This window comes from Struthio camelus, chromosome W, assembly GCF_040807025.1.
Source record: "Struthio camelus isolate bStrCam1 chromosome W, bStrCam1.hap1, whole genome shotgun sequence".
Lineage (NCBI taxonomy): Eukaryota > Metazoa > Chordata > Aves > Struthioniformes > Struthionidae > Struthio > Struthio camelus.
Window position 1 is genome coordinate 51,976,722 of NC_090981.1, and position 18,955 is coordinate 51,995,676.

Below are 18,955 nucleotides of genomic sequence, written 5' to 3' on the forward strand. Positions count from 1 at the left end.
TTACTTGACTTCAGACCCTACTGCTTAGAAATCTCCTATTTCATTATTGCTCAAATAGGTGTAAAGTTATTGTTCAATGTAAATGTTTTTTAGAACTTACTGGTTATAGCTACGGTAGTGCATTCAACTCCTCCTGCAGAGGAATTTTTTAGTCCCAATAGTTGTGGTGAATGCAGATGATGCTGCATTTTTTGTTATGCTTCAAAATATTTTTGTAATTATGCAATCAATATTGAAAACCTCTTGCCAAAAGAAGAGTGCATGCTCTTTTGAAAAATAATATTATATAAATGTTTTTCTATACTTAGATATTAGAAGCGTGCTGACATTCACTTCCTGTGATTTTTATGATTTGCTTAAGATTTAAAAAGGAGTTGTGCCAAAAAAGACTTAAAAACAACCCTCAGCATTAGTTCTTATTGATATAATCTTCAAACAGGAAATACTGAAAGAGAAGAGAAAGTGAATAAATGAATAATTAGCGTTACAGGGTGGACTTTTGTCACAGAGTTCTAGTGCTGAATCTGATTTATAATGTATTGTTTGTTTGGATCTATAAGATAAAAAACCACTTGCTTTGATCTATTGATTTTTCAAATAATTTGTTAGGTTATTTAGCCCAAAATGCTGTGCTTGAGAGAATTTATTGCTTAACTGTCTATAGAATGTGACACACTAATTTGAAACATTTGCTAGCAGTTGATAAAACAGACCAGAAGATGTTAAAGAATATCAGGTGGTGTTTTATTCATTTCAGAAACTGAGTGCCAACTGGCACATCAGCTTCCATTTATCCTTAAGGAAAGGCTTTGCAACAGAGGCCCAGACAAAGCTGAATGATTTATTCAGTTTATGAAAGGACCAAGCCACCAGCCACTAAGCCTGGTCAGTCCGTTTCAGAGCTCACTGGCAAGCAAATACCCTTAGCTACATCCAGTTTATTGCATTGAAGACAAAGTCTGTGAAACATACAAAAAGCTATTTCAAGCCTATGAACTCTGTACTGTGAGCACTTCACTGTTCCTGTAATGATCATACTTGTTTTATCTCTGATGTGACAGCAAGGCACACACTGAACGGTGATTTGAGATTTACCAAATAGGGCAAAAGAAAAATTTTAGAGACATTCCTTCATATTTTGGCATAATTTTACTCAAGTATGAGTGAAATCTATATTCTTGTTTGCCATAGCAGGAAACTTCAATGTCACTACACTAAAGGAAGACCTACCGATGCTACTGCAACTGAACCATGCAGATGTTATCATTATCCATAACTGAGAAAGTTAAGTGACATTTAAATTCCTTCCTGTAAAAAAAAAAAGCTTCTAATCTTATTAGTAAAGACTGACACTCAAAGGCAGCGATATTTCGGTAGATAGCATTTTTTGGCAGTGCTATTCAGTCTACATTGAATTCAATTTGCATGCAAGAGTACTGGCTCAAAGATTTTCATCCTTTATAGCTTGCATATGGAATTCAGCATCTAGAATGTACTAGCTGTTTAAATTTGACGCTGTACTTTTGAAAAGTTAAGTAAGACACGTCTCAGAGACGCAATGAAAACGTGTGTCAGAATTAGTTTCTCCTGCCACTTGCACTGAAATGACGCCATTAATTCTGTTGATTTCCGTAGAATCATTTATATTATACTTCTTTAAAACTAAGACAAAATATTACAGGTAATGTAATTATAGGTAATGAAAGAGATATCTCTTGATTTTTGGTTGGCAGATTTACCATAATCCTAAAAACACACTTTACACTACACAATTCTGTGCAGACTTGAGATTATCCAGTGGGCTGTGCTGAGTGAATTGAGAAAAGTGAAAATTTAAAATCTCAGCACTGAGTTCATGCATTGTTTGTTATCAACAGCTTTGGCAGCTTATGAGCTGTACATGGAAAGGTTATATGATATTGGAAACATCAGCTATACGCAAAACAAAGATCATCAAGGGAAGTGTGTAGCCTTCTTTTATCAATTTCCTACCCAGAAAATAAATGCTTTCTTGGAGAACAGTCTTATGGTATTTCAGCTCTGAAACACACAACTCTGAAACATACCTGCCATCTCTACAGCACAGAAAAAAAGCCAAACTAGTCCTCCAAATTCTAGTGCAACTAGAGCAAGCACTAGCACAAATATTTCAACTGGTCCCCTTAAAAAGGAGGGTGGAATATTAATTTATATTAAAATGTAATCGAATAGACTGTGAGGAAAAGGTGTGAGGGAGTATGACAGCTGAAGACTAAAGAAAGTGCAGTGCGAATGTCCTTAAAAATATATATCAGGGTATACAAGCAGGATCACTATGATAAATAGCCAAAGGACTACATATTGATCTGAAATGACAATGAAATTTAACTCAGAAAACTGTAGACCTGGTGTATTAGAAAGCATTACTAAAGAGAGTGGGATATTCTTCAGCTCACTACCCCATCTCTGAGTCTTCAAAAAAAAGAGCTTTAGGAAAAGGAATGACTACATCAATGTTCTAAGCAATCCATCAGAAAGGGCTGACTGGCACCTGATATCCTCCTTAGATTTTACCATGTGCTGGTGTGTACATCTGGATGGATGAAATACAGTCCTAGTAATACTAGGATCTCAGTTCACCAAATTATTGAGGTGTATACCAGAAAGCTGAGTATTTGCATGCTCTCAAGAGTCATTCTGCTGAATCAGAGAGTAAATTACTATAGGTAGGCAAAATTAAGTATGTGATATTCACCTAAAAACTTCTGGAAACTGCTTACCAGTGCGGATAGAATAGGCTTTAATCATTTATTAGGTTATAAAAGTTTGTTTTAAAATAGCATGCCTAAAATGAGCTTTACTGCTTATTTCTGAAAGTAACAGAAATAATCCTGCAAGCTTTGCAGTGTTACATGTTCCTGCTAGGCGCCAGTATAATATCTTTAAAAGTATAACCATAGACAGTGACCTCCGAGGTTTGGATTGATTATCTTATATAAGCAAGATAAATAATCTTGTGCAGCATCAGTTTTTTTTATTTTAGTCACAGAATGCTGTGTTTGATTTTTGACTAAAGGTGAGGTGACCTGCACAACTGCATTCTCTTCCAGAGTTTCACAAGAAAGATCACTGTTTATCTCAATGACCACAGATCAGGGGATCACACGATAAAAGATGAAGAACATTTACATTTTAAATAGCACTGTGAAATAGGTCAGTGGTCACCCAGTGGATTTGATGCCCGTTATACCATAAGGAGATGTTTCACATTCTGATGTGTTTGTCCTCTTGGAGACTCAGGATCAGTGAACCGCACAGTTTTGCTTAGATCAGCAAATACATAGGATTTGGATGTGGTCTGTCCTGCAGAACTGAAAGTAGTGGGATCTCACTTAAAGAGACAGAAATGCATAAATTATAATCTAATAGAATTCTTAAAAATGATTAAAAAGGTTGCTAGATTATTTTCCTTATAAAGCAGTCAGTAAGACCTTCTTCTAATATTTGCAGTCAATTGAAGACGACGCTTTGATTCCAGTGACCATGGGATCCGATAGCCAATAGAGTGTAATATCAATACTCAGTGCTCACACAACATAGCCTGCATGACTTATATATGAGTAATATTCAGCCTTATGGGTTATGAATACTTCTTTTCTCCATATTCTGAAATGACAATAAAGAATCTCTAGTGCTATCCGAGATACTAGTTGTTCAACAAGCATTTCTGTATAGGTAGTCTCAAATCAGTATCATCTTTCAAAACAACATCATAGATGCAATCACTCACTGCAAGTGTGAGTATCCAAGTCTTCATCTGCACAATGAATGGACCTACACATTTTAAAGACAGTACTATATAAGATTCTTTAGTATGATTAACACTGGATGTCCCAATTTTTGACCTGTTAGAAAGCTTTCATAGATTAAAACTCAAGCTGTGTATTTAACATGTGAACTCCAAAAGTCAGAATAGAATTTTAATGAATGTTTTCTCCCTAAGACTTTTTTCCACAATCCTACAGATACTGCTAGAATTCCACTACTGCTATTTCTATTTTCTCTTACAATTTTCTTCTATAATTGTATGCTCCGTATTTTTCCTCCTCCTGTTTCCATGTGGTAGGCAAAGATATTCCGTGACTCAAACAGTATTAGCAATTGAATAAACTTTTGAGTGTAGAGAGAAAAACAGAGAGATGGTAACAGTCACATTTCTTAGCAGCAGAAAAAGCGTTTGTGTAGCATTCACTGGCATAGCTGAGCATATGTTCTGCATGGTTCTTTAGTCATCTGCTTGGAGTGGGCAGCAGTGTTGAGGAAAAGACAATCTGGCTCTGTTAATGAAAAAAGTATCTCTATAAAGTGGAGTTGATTAGTATAAGAGTAAACTGTTCAGTGAATTAGAAACTGAAAAACAAAGTATTGTGTGACTAGCACTGAAAAATAAAAAACTGCTTTTTCTGTTTGAGCAGCTCAGATATTTATGTTATATGAAACACAAATATGGTAAAGTTTGTAGTACTTTAATAGTTGAAGACAGAATGCAGGCAATATAAAATATTTTAAACTAAATATATCTGGAAAATTTGCCAAGTTACACCTTATTTAGTTTCCTCTCAAGTATAATACTACCTCCTTTTAAAGTATGCCTGCAGTTCAGTATAAGAATATACCAACCAGCTTTAAAAGAGATAGCACAGGCAACAGAAGAGGTCTAAATCTGTTAGCGCATAGCTAATTTACTCCATTTCTCACTTGAATGCCTCGACTCACATGGAGCTCCATGATGCTGCTACTACATTTTTTCATATAAACAAGCTCAACTTTGTAGCTAGCTTGACTACCTCTGTACTTTTCTGCGGGCTCTAGGGCTGGCATACTCCTTATACAGATCTGAAATGGCAGGTGACTGAGCAAATAAAGTGAAGATCCAATTCAGCAGTGTTACTATGTTCTTTCTTACCTTTTCTCTCACCAGACATCAGGCTGCTGGCATTTTGTCTGACAAAAATAATAACAACATAATTACATTGCAATGGAACTAACACCTCCTTCTTTTATTAAGGCTGTCCAACAGCAAAAGCCATTCGAATTACTTAAGAAAAAAACAGAAACTTTGTCAGCTACACAAAACCACAGATTTTAAAATGCATTTTATTCCTATGCCAGGAATCTGCCTTGGGCCAAACCTTAGCAGATGAACAAAACAGTTCAGATATTTTTGTAAAAACGGTTACACGAAACAAAGTGTATTTTCCTGTATCCAACTGTAGTATTATTTTTTTTTTAGAATGACCATAACATCCAAGATTTGAAGTAAAATTTAACATTTACTGAAGTCTTTTGGGCAAGAAATAAGCTCTAGCCTTTCTTCCAAAAACGTATTCAAGATCTTCCAGTGTATAAATTCTGAAAAAGTGAAGAAATTTGAATCCAGAAGCAGGAATGGAATCCATTGATTTCACTGCTCTCCTGTTGCCAGCAAATATTTATGAAACCTATTAGCAAAGTTTCTCTCCTCCATATTGCCAGTTTTCAAAGTACCTAAGAGTACAAAGTACATAAATCAATCATTCCCAAACAGATGATCAACAACGAAGTGTTAGTAGTAAAAATAAGTTTTCCAGATATTTGCTCATCTGTACTTTGATCTTAGGCAATTTATGAAATTTGTACACAGATGAATAAACTCATGTCCACACTAACATATCTCTTATAATGCAGAAGATAAAAAGCCTAGACAACTTAGACATATTTTAAAGTGATTTTGTTTATAGAAGGTGGCACAGCATATTTTAAAGAATTATGGACTGCTTACTGTGATTTTCAGAAGCCACGGCTCTTGCAAATTGCATGACGTTTTGGGAAACTCATCTCATGCAATCACGGACAAGCCTATCAGTGACATGTAGAATTAAAACTTTCTATGAAGTGTTCAATACTTAGAAGAATGAAACTCTGAATATAGAATATAAATTACAACATGATTTACTACTTGAATGGTTCAATGCATAGAAGGGATCCATCAAAGATCTCCAATAATTTTTAGATTGAAAAAGACACTGCTAGTTAGCACTTTGTGAACTTTGCTATTTATGTTATACAGAAAGTGTTCAAATACAGCAGTCTGAAATGGTGGTATAAAACTAAAAGAAATGTTAGTGAATAGCCAATAAAAATGAAGATATAGATTACAAATCCATCCAATTTACTGAAAATAGAGAATCTAAGAATAAAACGTATCAAGACACTAACTCACAGAACATTAAACAGGAAGCAAAGTGCAGAGAGCGTACTACCAGATCGCCTACAAGAGGATAAAACAGAGCCACGATTCTCATTTGATTGAAATATTCAGCCTGATCACGCATGTAATTATGCTATAGTAAAACCCCTGACCTTTTGTAGACACAAAGTGAGAAGAACACAAAAAGAATCTATTACAGGTCCTGCCCAGAGACTTTATTTCTTAAAGACAAGAAAAAAGGCGAGCCATAAAACAAGTTTAGAACATAAGAGCTAATCAGCAAGATTATTTATATCCACTGCAACTTGCCACCTAGTGTGTAGAGACAGCTACCAAAATATTCCAATAAAAGCAAGTTTTAGATATAGAGCTTTCAAGATCATCTTTCTGTCGCTACTACTAACCAGTTTCAAGTCGTATTAGTCTCCTGCATATCAGGTTTGAATTTCCAGCTTGAAATATCTATGAACATCTCTGAAATTCTATGTCTTTCTTAGAAAAGAAATTGAGATAATGTTGTATCATTTAAGATCAGCATCACCTGCCCTCTTTAGTACACTACTGCCAGGCAAGACTGTTGCACTTTTGAACAAGTAAGCACAACAGGAGAATTTAAAGCCAGATACGTGTTTTTCCTATGTTTACCTTTGATTGCTGCACATGGCATGTATTTTCCCACAAGTTTTCAAAAAATCTTTGAGGATACTCTTGGCCTTCAGCTTATGCTCCTTCTATTGCAAGTAGTATCATGCCATACCCATTTTTGAAAAAAAATCACATCTTTCATTGACAGCTATATTTCTCTGAATACATTTTTTTTTTAAATAATCTTGCTTCTAGTGATGCTCAAACCTTACCTGCTAGAACTGATAAAGCTCTTTTCAGGTCCTAAAGAAGATGCTTTTGTAATATTTTTCCACATTTTTTTCAGTTAAGGTTTGAACACAACTATACATTCTTCCTTATTTTCCCCTTTTCTCTGTGTTGCATCACCCTGTTTTCAAATGAAGGTTGTTCATTGTTGAAGGATCTGCCCTCTCTTTTCCCTACCAAAAAACAAAAATGCTTTTGTCATAAAAAGGCCTCTGAGTTTTGCTAAAATAGGTAAAATATTATAGAAATATTGCCCGTGTTATGGTTTTTTTTCCTGTTGATCTTTGAGTTCAGCTCTTCCATTACTCACACAGATGAACAGACATTTATATATGCACAATGATCTTCACTGTTCTGTGTGCCAAACACACACCGTTCCATGCTTTCGTGTATCACAGGCACAAGTGACCAGTTGGCTGTACAAATCCATTCACAAGTGTTCGTATCTCTCTAACTTCTACTCAAGGTAGCGTCAGTAATTTCTAACTTGACTGAAAGGCACTTTGCAAAATACAGTCCTTTAAAAATATTTTATTCTGAAATAAAAGGATACATAAATAGTAAAGGAAGGAAATACCAAAAGTGCCTTCATTTACTGAAGCTTTATGGATACTTATTTTACCGTATTACTGAGGATAGCTACTACTGTACATCCTTTATTGCCCATAAAAATGTTACAAATTTTTACACAATTTTTTACCTACTTCCATCTTAAAATTACAAGGTCTTCATGTCTTTCTCTGGTATTACTTAGAGACAATATTTATAATAGTCTTTCCATTAATTCTCCACAGTTGCCACCAATGCTTCAGCAATACTGTGGTTACAAGTACACTGAAAACCGCTGCCAGCATTAAATTTTGAATTCCTCTGAGCTGGCTTAAAGGATATAGTGGTTAAGAACCTCCTTACGCTTCATGTTTCTAATGCTCCCACTACAACAGCCCTGGGGAACTGACTAACTTAAATCATTCAGTTCAGAAAGTCATTTTTTTCTGTCTAGTATCCCTTCTCCAGGGGACCTGAACCTGTTACAGATGTACCACGGACCCCTACAGCTCTGTGGAGTCTTGTGCATAGGACTCCAACATGCAAAGGATTCACATCCAATAGTTCATTTACAGAGCACCGCAAAGGTCGTCAATGCGCCCCCTCCCGTCACAAGTTTTACTGGCCATACGGCCATCTGTCATCAGCTGACATAGTTGTCAGTTGACTATTGCGAAGTTGATGTGAAGCTGTGCCTTTGACATCGGCTGTCCAGCCACCTAATTTCAGGGTTTTATATTAAAGGTCATATGTCTTTTCCCCCTACAGTGGCTTAAGGAAAGAAAAGAGCAGCTACTTCAGTTCTCAATTTCCTGATGCTAACTGATTTAGATCATAATTTGATTCTTATTTCTCTTTAATAAAAGGACACTGCTTAGCCTAGTAGAAGTATGATTCTATTGTGCCAGTTTCAGCTTCCTCAGCGTTTGCTAGCACAACTGGAAAGGAGAAAAATCATCTTAAATAGAGGCGATATTTCTTTATAATCACTAATTCATCTGCTTTTTCAGTAGGAGAAGTCAAAGAGCACGGGAGTCTGCTTCCTAACCTAAGCATCCAGTGCCTGTGCTGGCAGTACTTTCTTCCAAGTATTTATATTAATTACGTAGCTTTACATTTGTTCAGCTGCGCATGTTGCACTTTTTGCTTCTGACAGTTGTGATAGCTATTCACCTTCCCTGCACTAGAGACTGCCTTTAGCTGCAAGGAAGTTGCTAGTGTGAACTGAGGAACAGAAAGTCTAGCAGCAAAAACTGGGACGATTCTTCCTGAATTGTGTCTTCAATGTCACATTTAGCCTGCATCTCCAAGGCAGTGAAATCAATAGGGAATATGCTGTGTGTTCTTCTAATTACACGTATTAGTAATTGAAGTGTGCCTGCCACTAGCACAGCTATGAGTAATACTAAGTACCTCAAAAAAATATAGAGAGAGAGACAGATATATAACCAGGTTTCTCAAAGAAAGCAAGTCATGTAGTAGGAATAGCTCTCGATTAGGGCTAGGTGGAATTTCTGGATTTGTTTTTATTTGTTGGTAAAACTGAAGATTTAGAAGTTCTGAAAAATTGAAAAGTGTTATGCAGTCACACTGGTCTCCTCAAAGCACCCATTAAGAATAAAAAGCTTTCCACATTTTGAATTTTAAAAAATATTCTGAAAAGTTTTAAAAATCAATGTAGATTTAAATCACTGTTTTGAAAGTCTTCAGTTATTTTTTTCACTGTTGGCTTAATAGTTGAAATTTTTCTTAAATTTCAATAAATTGAAGGTCTTGCTTTTCAGGAAATTTTCCTGCAACGTAGAAGCGTCTCTGACAGGCCAACCTTTTTACAAGCACTTGGCAACCATCAGCTTTCAAGATTTTAGAATATTCCTTATAAGAAAGAGTCCAAAATATGTCCAAAGCAGTATATTTTACTTTATGAACATTATATGGAAGACAGATATTTGCTCTGCAAGACATTGCTCTGTGTAAGGAACTGAATATAAAATATAACTTATGCATACTCTTTGCAGTGTAAGTACACTGCTAGTCTCTACATCCATTAAAATATGATGGTTAAGTGATGGATCTTAAGTACTTAAATTAAGTCAATCAACACACAAGAGTAGCCTGCAGAATTAAAAGTGACAGCTATTAAAACCTTAACTAATGAACTTAAAAGTCAGCAGCAGGACACTTTCCAGCCATCTCAAAAAGCACCTTAACAATTCTGTTAACCTGAGCAAAGTTAGGATGCAAAGATAAACAAGATTGTTGATTTCTGAGAAATAAGACCTAGAGAAAGAAAATATTTAAAAGACAATGTAGTATCTGTCATAATATGCACACATCACAGCCAAATATTTGACAATATATACTTAGTTATTCTGTTTTATGCTCATAGTCACACGCTATTAAAATATACTACTGTAAAAAGCATTTATTTGGTCCTGAAAGTTTCAAAAGAAAGAAGATTAAAATCACAAGAACTTGATTCTGTGGAAGGATTATACTATTACGCAGTAACATTATATGCAACAGGAGGAAAAAGCTATTGTTAATGTGAAGTTGCACTCCAGAAGAATTAAAGGTATTTACATTTTTAGAGAAATAGTATATATTTTCACATATTACACAGAAGGAATTAGAGAAGCCTGAAAATACCTGCTGCCCAACATAGTATTTACCAGTCTGAAGAGTGTCATGTGACCTGTCACAGGTGTATGCACTGATTTTAGAACTGTTCATAGGATTAGGCCTTGGATTAAATAGGGTATCATGTTACATATAGAAATTATTCAGAAACATCTACGTATTTGTTGTGTCAAATTTTACTTTTTTCAAACCTATAAAATCATAACACAAATATTATTTTAAACAAAGATAAAATTAACATGGAATCCACTTACATATGAACTAATTGAAAAAAACAACGATTTTTATCATATTAAAAATTCAAAGGGCACTGTTGAAGCCATTTAGCTGGTCAGTTGAACATTTGTCAGGAAGTGATTTCTTAATGATTTCTAAAGCACTGCAAGTATCTGAAAATGCATAAGGTAGTTAAATTTAATAAACAATTACCATACACCAACTACTACAAAAATTCAGTTAGAATTTATTTTCCATCTTTTACTCTGATTTCATGGCAGTGTGGTCTCTAGAAAGATTGGGTAAAGATGTGGCAGGTTATTAAACAGGTAACAAACAGCAGCATTAAAATATTGCTCTTCAAAAAACAGAAGCATTCAGAGCACACAAATATTCTACCAAATTTAAAAGTGATTTACCTAAGTAAGAGACGTATCAGAGAGCTGGCAGCATTTTCTGTGCTTTAATTTCACCCTTAATTAAAGGGCGAAATTAGGTGAAAAGGGTGAAATTCCCATGTCCCAGGGTCTGGGACATGGGAAACAGTATAACCTTCCTGCCTCACCTTATCAGTTTTTGTTCTGAAGCACTACACTTAGCCGCTGCAGTAGGGCTTCTACTGCATTCAGCACTGGGCTAGAGGTGAATGTCAAGACTTTCTGAGAGGTGAAAGACTGCTGTGACTTTCGGTAAATAAAAGAGCTTGTAGTTCTGCAGTGTTATTGTAACTGAGAAGACCACCGAGTAGATACCAGTTCACGATAATTATTTTTTCTTCAGTACGAGAGTTTCCTGCTACCCAGTAGATCATCCATAGGAAGACTATACTTCTGCTTATATGTGCCACCGTGTGTTCATATCTGTACACAGAAGCATGTCCTGAACCCCAGATCATGTTTCAGAATCATTTCGTATTCATCCTGGTTTTGATGTAGGCATCTTCTTCAGAAGTTCTACAGAACATACACCACTGCTTAGATTTCCTTTTAGATTTCGCTCTTAACTGTCTGCGAGAGAACCATTTCCCACAAATCTTGGCCCTGGAAAACCTCAGAGCACTGCTTTTGGGAACAGGCAACAGGGAAGGGGCTCTTTTTCATACTTTGCTGCAGATTTGGGTCTCAATTAATTGGGTAGGCAATTCGAAATCTCAGAGGTTCAGCACATCTGCTCATGATGATCTTTACAAAAAATACTGAATAAGTCACTGTAGTCATATTTACTTCAGCATTCACTGTGAATGATTCAGAATGGACAACAGGGCAAAAAACACATAAATATGTGCACAGATACCATGCAACATTCATGCCTCCTTCAGTAAGTGCACACACTTTGTGCTAGTTTTCGTCAAGAGCTACTAATGATTACCAAAGTATGATTATTCCATTTTCATAAATACTATGCAACATTTCTGTAAAATTTATTGGCAAACATTTGTTGCTAGTAAATGCACATGACTGAATATTCATGGAAAATAACATAAGCAGGGTGGGTTCATATCAAAATGATTTTATTGCAAACTTCAAGATATGCAAAATGCCACACATTATGAATTTGGATTAATCCTCAGTTTATCTTGCACAGCTACTGCTATTATTGTAAAAATTATCTTGCTAATCCAGCTTCAGTGTTTGACTTGATGGTGATCTCCAGCTGAGAAATAATCTTAAATAAATAACTTAATAGGGCATGCAACTAAACCTTGAGAGACAATATCTTTGTTCTGCAGCTAGGCACATCTTACCGTATGGTCCCATGTAAGTCCTCTTACTTCTCTGTGTCCCAGTTTCCTCACTGAAAAAGCCACATGTGCTTCAAGACCTTTGGTGCTATTTTTTTCAGCTCTACAGCTGAACTGTACTGGATCTATTCAGGTAAACCCCAAATATATAGTACGAGATAACAGGAGAAGAAGGGGGACTGTATTTACCACAGACACAGTGAACAAAAAAGTTACTACACTTGGCAGAAGAGAAGAAAATCCATTTGGGGGTTTATATATTTAATATTAGAGTTTTATAGTGCTATCAACCACTGGCACTAATGGAGTTATAATAGTTTGATGGAGTCCAGTAAGTAATCAAAATAATTCAGTACAAAAACGTGAAAGAATCTACTACATTTTTAGTAGTGATCCAGTAATATAGGCACAGAAAAGAGGTATTAAAGAAAAATGTTATTTTTCTTGTTCTGCTACCACTAATTTCTTGGAAATAGTTTATCAGTTTTTCTCAGTTTTTCAGTGTCTCTTCTAACATAGAATCACAAATAAAATCAAAATCAAGTAAATAAAATAAAAAATTTAGCTATACCTTTAGCTAAAGTGAGACTGACCTTTCTGCCACACAAAGGGTCTTCAGAACTGGGTGGGGACACCCACACAGGGTGGGTTCTTCAGAACTATTCACACATGCAATGCTCCATTACTTGTCTTTCATGTGTCTTCTATCTATAAAGCCCAAATTCTATCATCTAAACTAACATGTTACCCTGAGCTGTAGGAAAGGTCAATTTTCTGCTCTACAAAAAAAATTAAGTTATTCTGACATGGAGAGGAATCCATTATCTTACAAAAAAACTACAGATTATGAAAATTCTCTATCACATCCTTCTGATCTCAGGATTATGGTTAAAAATTGTAAGATGCTTAGATGTTAAGGCAACTGAGACCATGAAAATTGCAAGACCTGAATATACACAAATAAGTATACACTTATTTTAGGCAGAAAAAAAAAAATCTGAGATTTGATCACAGGAAGTACATAATATCAACATTTCAGTTTTAGAAAGAAACTTGTACCTGTGTAGTTTATATATATGATGTATATGAGAAGCATACAGAGAATGTGTTACATATGTTGAAGGTTATTTTCTCTTATTCACATGTTCTCTAAAATTATAGGACATTCTGATGTAATAAACCACCTTCTGATAAATATAATGCCACCAAAGGAAACAAAATATTGCCAGATTCTTGCAGTGTAAAAAGATGGGGCAACTAGGCAGGAGTATTCATTCTGGTAGCTGTGCAGTCCATGCTAAGTAAGGACAGATAAACATTGACAAAATGAGACATTAAATACAAGCAAAAGCAAAATTTCAAAAAATAAGAAACTGCATGTTCTTTTTGCGTACAATTTTCATGACCCAGCAATGGAGGACTGCCACTCCTAATACTAGCCACTTTTCCTCCAATTAAAAGGATGTACATCAGAATCTCCTTACTGTAACAGTAAACATCTCCATTTCAACACTCTGGATTTACTCCACTGCAAGACTATTTCTCCTGTGCATGACTAGTTGTTTAGCATATGCTGGGAGAGACCATTCTGGTCAAGAGCTGTGTGCAAAAGACCTCTGAAATGATGAGCAAAGAGGAAAATTCCTTCTCTTAGAAAGAAAAGTTAACGTTGCAAAGTACTCACGACTGAAGTGTGGGAACTGTCACAGTGGTAAACTGTGCAACTAAGCAGAAGAACATAGTATGATGTAGCCCTTTTATCCCTGGCCTTTGTGGGTTTTTGTCTATCGTGATGTGAGCTAATTCTTTCACAAAGCTGTAAAAAAATAATAATTTCTTACTTTTTAATTATCATTTGGTGGCAGGCATTGGATGAGGGAAGGAGGCAGACAACATCTAGGGATAAACCAGTAAGAGGGTTTTGTCTATTAGCAGCTGTGAATGAGCCATCAGCAGCTCACGCTCTTCACTGTTTTAGGATAAAAATCACACAGAAAAGTATCACTCCAGATAACGAAGGTTTATGTATGTCAGCCCTCAACCAATCATGCTGCAAGCACGTACCTTCCTATGCAGGTCCATGCCCAGCCCCCATAAATCCATCCCAGTGTGTCTACACTCACCATCCTCTTCCACATTAACATCACGTTAATGTTAAGATCTTCCACTTTTGACAACGCTATCAGCACCTGAACCTATCGGGTCTGAGCACGCTAAGCATAAACAGTCTGTTACAGCTGCAATTGCTGATAGAAGTCCCTAAATCTAGTACTGAAACACAGTTCCCCAGTGCACCAGATTTGTACTGGTAGACCCATTTCTCTGTGAAGTCTTGTTTAAACAGAGGCATCAGATAACAATGAAGTGACAAAGAACATTGAAAATACAGGAGCCAAGCTTTACTAATTTTTTCTGAATATATTTTAACAGGCAAAACGAAAAGTGTAAAAATGTGTAAAAAACGAAATGGTCAAACTTAACTGGACCCCGAGACGTACACATATGCTTTAATACATACCTTCATACTTATGCTGGTTTATTTATAGATACTGTTATAATTCCTGCCATACCATCTGTGGACATTGATTCTCCTCCATTCTACAAGCCAAAAAAACTCATCACTGTTAGGGTTAAGTATCTACATCTTCCACTTTTCAGAGCAGAGACTAAAACCCTCTCCTTTGCTCACCGCTTGCAAACAGTTTTTTACCAGTGCTGCCCTCCACTGGAGAATGGGAAATACCTGATGCCTTCTCAGATGTCACCTCACTCCGTAACTCCCCCAAAATTATACACTAGCATTTGTGTACACCTCTGGAATCTGCATATTTTTCCAACCTCTCTTCCAGATGTCCCCAAGATTCTTTGTGTAGAGATGCCCAAAACAATACAAATCCTATTTCCGTTGAGTTTAATCTCATAGTATTTGGGAGCTAGCGATACCTCCTGCCTCCTGTCCACCAGGCCTTGCTCTGCCACGTATCTCCTGGAGGCCTCCTCGCCGTAACTCACACTCTTGGATTTGAGGTGGAAAGAGCTGAATGGGGACTCCTGATCCCTGTTTGCACAAAAACAACAACAAAAAAATCACCTCTTGGCATATGCACACAGCTTACTGTATGCACACGTGTACATCTACCATTTCATGCCTACAACTAAAGTTGAGTTGCAGGTAGGCACATCTTGGTCGCAACGCAGCGCGCCAGCCCCCGACCGCGCTCTCCCAGGAGGAGCTGCAGCCCTGCACGTTCGGTCGGACGCACAAAAGCCTACGTGCCACACGCTTACACACTTTCGCACTCTGCAGCGCGTCTTCAGTCAGCGTAACATTCACGGCAACAGCCGCTCAGTGGTAGTTAAATACTATCTCACCAGAGTGAACTATTTTGTGTGTGAAAACATATGTCAGTCAAATCCGGCCTTCTTTCCTCCCGCCCCCTCTTCCCTCCTTCCCCGCGCACCACAAGCACCGCAGAGCAAAGGGCTGGTTCTGATTTCATTTTCAGTGGTATATATGCAAAATACCTCCGCTATCTTCAGCGCTGTCACTGGGCTACAGGCAGACCCCCGCTTCTTGCTCTCTTCCAGCCAGGCTGCAATCTTATTTCGTGCCAAGACTCGGCGAGCACAGACTGTGCGCGAAGGCCCGGCCACGCAGCCCCCTCCGGAGTTTCCTCTCGGGCCGTTACTGCCCACTCGGGGTCGCGAGGCAAGTGACCACCCAGCCTCCTGCCTTCTTTCCGCCCGAGCCTAACACGGGCTCACCCACTTACTTCGCTTCTGTCGGAAAACCGTCCGACCCTGCGGGCGCTGCCCCCCGCGCCCGCGGCCAGGGCCAGGGCCAGGGCAGCCGCTCCCGTCGCCATGTGGCGAGGCCCCCGCCTGACCCAGCCGCCATGTGGCGGCGCCGCCGCCCCGCCGCGCCCGCTGCCCCGAGCCTCGCGCCAACGCCCGCCGCCGCCGCGGAAGGCAGAGCCGCCCGCTGCCGCTGCCGCTGCCACCGCCCCGCCCCGCCCCGCCCCGCTCCCCGCCGCCGGGCGCCTCAGCCCCTCAAGGACTCCGGGGCGCTCAATGTCAGGCGGCGCGGCCGCCGGCAGGGGGCGGGCGAGGGGCAGCGGTGCCAGCCCTGCGCGGGAGCGCGGCTCAGTGTCGGCGGCGCTGGCCATGCCGGGCGGCGCGGCGGCGCGGAGCTGAGCCCAGCGCGGCCGAGCCGAGCCGCGCCGATCCGCGCCGCTGAAGGGCACCGGCGGGGCGAGGGTCCCCCGCGCTTCCCCGCGGCCGGGGCGCGCCCGCCCCGCAGCATGGAGGCTGGGAAGCGCAGCTCCTCTCCCAGCAGCCGGGACGATGGCAGCGCTAACGCCTTCCCAGCCAAGCCGGCGGAGAAAGCCCAGAGCAGCGCCGGCGGCGGGGGCAGCGGCGGCGTGAAGGAGCATGGCAACTCGGTGTGCTTCAAAGTGGACGGTGGTGGGGCGGAGGAGCCGGTGGTGGGTTTCGAGGATGCCGAGGGTCCCCGGCGGCAGTACGGCTTCATGCAGCGGCAGTTCACCTCCATGCTGCAGCCCGGGGTCAACAAATTCTCCCTCCGCATGTTCGGGAGCCAGAAGGCGGTGGAGAAGGAGCAGGAAAGGGTTAAAACTGCGGGGTTCTGGATCATACACCCCTACAGCGACTTCAGGTGAGTGCGGGGCTCCGCCGCCCGCCTTCCGCGGCCGCGCTGCGCGGCTGCCCGCACCGCCGTCCGGCCCCGGCGGGGGCAGCGGGGCGGCCGCGGCCCGCTCCGGCCTCGCCCCGAGAAACTTGGGCGCAAGACGGCGCTGCCGGTGGCGCCGCGGCTGCCGGCCGGGGCCCCTCGTCCGTGGCTTCGGGGCGGCTGGCGGCGGCAGGCGCGCCCGCCCGCGAGGGCGAGCCTGGCTTCACGCTGTCGCCGCAGCGCCCCGCCGGCCGGCTTCGCGGCTCAAACTTTGCCTCTCGCCCTTCCCGTCCCCGTCTGTGCTGTGGGGCTGGGACCTCCCGGAGGGGGCGGGGGGGGGGGGCTACCCCGGTCTCCGCGGGGCCGACGCAGTAGGCGTGGGGCAGAGCTCCGCGCGGTAGGCGGGGGGGGAAGGGGTCCGCCGGGCCGGTCACTCGGGCAAGAAGCGGTTGGGGTGTCCCGGGAGGCGGGCGGCGACCCCCGGGCTGGGCCCGGCCCGGCCCGACGCGGCGCGGCGCTCTCCAGCGTGCTGCTGCTGGCGGCGTCGCCGGCCGCGCCGCCCCCGAGGGCCCCGCGCGGGCCGCGCCGCGCCGCCGGCCGAGCCGAGCCGAGCCGCTCACCTCCGCCCGGTCCCGCGGGGCCGCCGCGCCCGTCGGGTCGGTGAGGCGGTGGGAGACGCACGGGCAGAGGCCCCGGGAGCCGCCGGCGGAGCGGGGGTGGCGCGGGCCAAGCGTGGGCGAGCTCGTGGCGCTGCGCTCGTGCGCCGTGGCGCCAGCAGAAAGCTTAGTGTCACGTTCGGTTGGACACGCTCCTGGACACCGAGTAGTTATTTATGATTGACTTAGGATAACATCAGGGAAGCGCTTTTTTTTTTTTTTTTGTCAGAGTTTAAGTAAAATAACTTTAGCCAAAGTAGAGCTGTGTACGAAGCTGTGTTTTTTTTTTTTTTATTGCAAATAAACCAGTAAATGTCATGCTAAATTAGATTATTACTTTCACGACGAGCTGGATGTATGTAAAACTGGAATAGTCTCATGAGAGGCAGTGCAAGGAAATTCCCAAGGAGAGAGGTTTCCGTTTAAAAATGTATTTTAAACGAAGAGTTATTTCACTTCACTGTGTGTGTGAACTTTGTAAATTGAATGCTCTCTGTGATATTTACTGAAGAAATTTCAGTGTTAAGCATATTTGCTCAACGGATTCAATTGAGCAGTCTACATATATGTGATAAAAAATGAATCAGATTGGAGACCATTTTAAAAAAAGAAAATCCAGAACATTCAATAGTTACATGGATCTTTTAAGAAAAAGTAGGTTAAAGAGAACCTGTTTCAGAAAGAAATGAAAGGAAATACTTTTAAAGCCTGAGTTTCTTTGGGACTGTTCAGAGTGAGGTGTTACGCAGCGAGTTGTGCTAGCACCTTGCAGTCAAGCCTGAGAGCTGTACAGCTACTAGTACAGAGTAGGGCAGGCACTCAATTATGACTCAAAATCATGCTTCAAATCCCTGCTTTTTCCTAGCTCCCTAGAGGCAATAAACTGTACTAGTTCTTTTCCTGGAGTACCTTTTCCCCCTTGCATGCCAGCTCAGCTGCACTAGCAGGTGCATTAAGGGGGAGAGAGCCAAGAGTCCACCCCCTCCCTTTCTGCCAGCAGGAGAGGGGAACTAGCAGGTCACATCTGGTGTGTGGCTAGCATGCGTAGGGGATTAGGGGTGTCTGATAGCCTCTGACTTTCCTGCCCATGTACATGAGTAACTTTATTCATGTGAGGATTCCATTAAAATGAATGAGATTATTCTTGTGAGTTAATTCACTGTTTTCATTGTAAGCTTAGATTCTGAGCGCAGTACACAACAGAACAATATTTCAGGCAATATGAGATTATGAATCATATTTTGAGCCATGTAACTTTTAAAGCTGATATATAAAATAGGTGATAAAAGTATTGATTCTGTTTTGTTACACAAATATCTTCTAATTCTATCCTAATTCCTCCTGTGGGAAGGTTTACAGAT

General features: G+C 40.7%; 1 protein-coding gene across 2 annotated transcripts in view; it reads left to right on the forward strand.

Moving 5' to 3' along the window:
• The first annotated feature begins 16,498 nt into the window (after positions 1–16,498).
• The window catches only part of LOC104146894 (potassium/sodium hyperpolarization-activated cyclic nucleotide-gated channel 1), a 218,465-nt gene continuing 216,008 nt past the window's right edge, over positions 16,499–18,955 (forward strand). For both annotated transcript variants that reach the window (XM_068925895.1, XM_068925897.1), the window contains exon 1: positions 16,499–16,923. In XM_068925895.1, the coding sequence (XP_068781996.1) occupies positions 16,550–16,923 (374 nt within the window). In that variant the 5' untranslated portion in view covers positions 16,499–16,549. The remainder of the gene's footprint in view (positions 16,924–18,955) is intronic.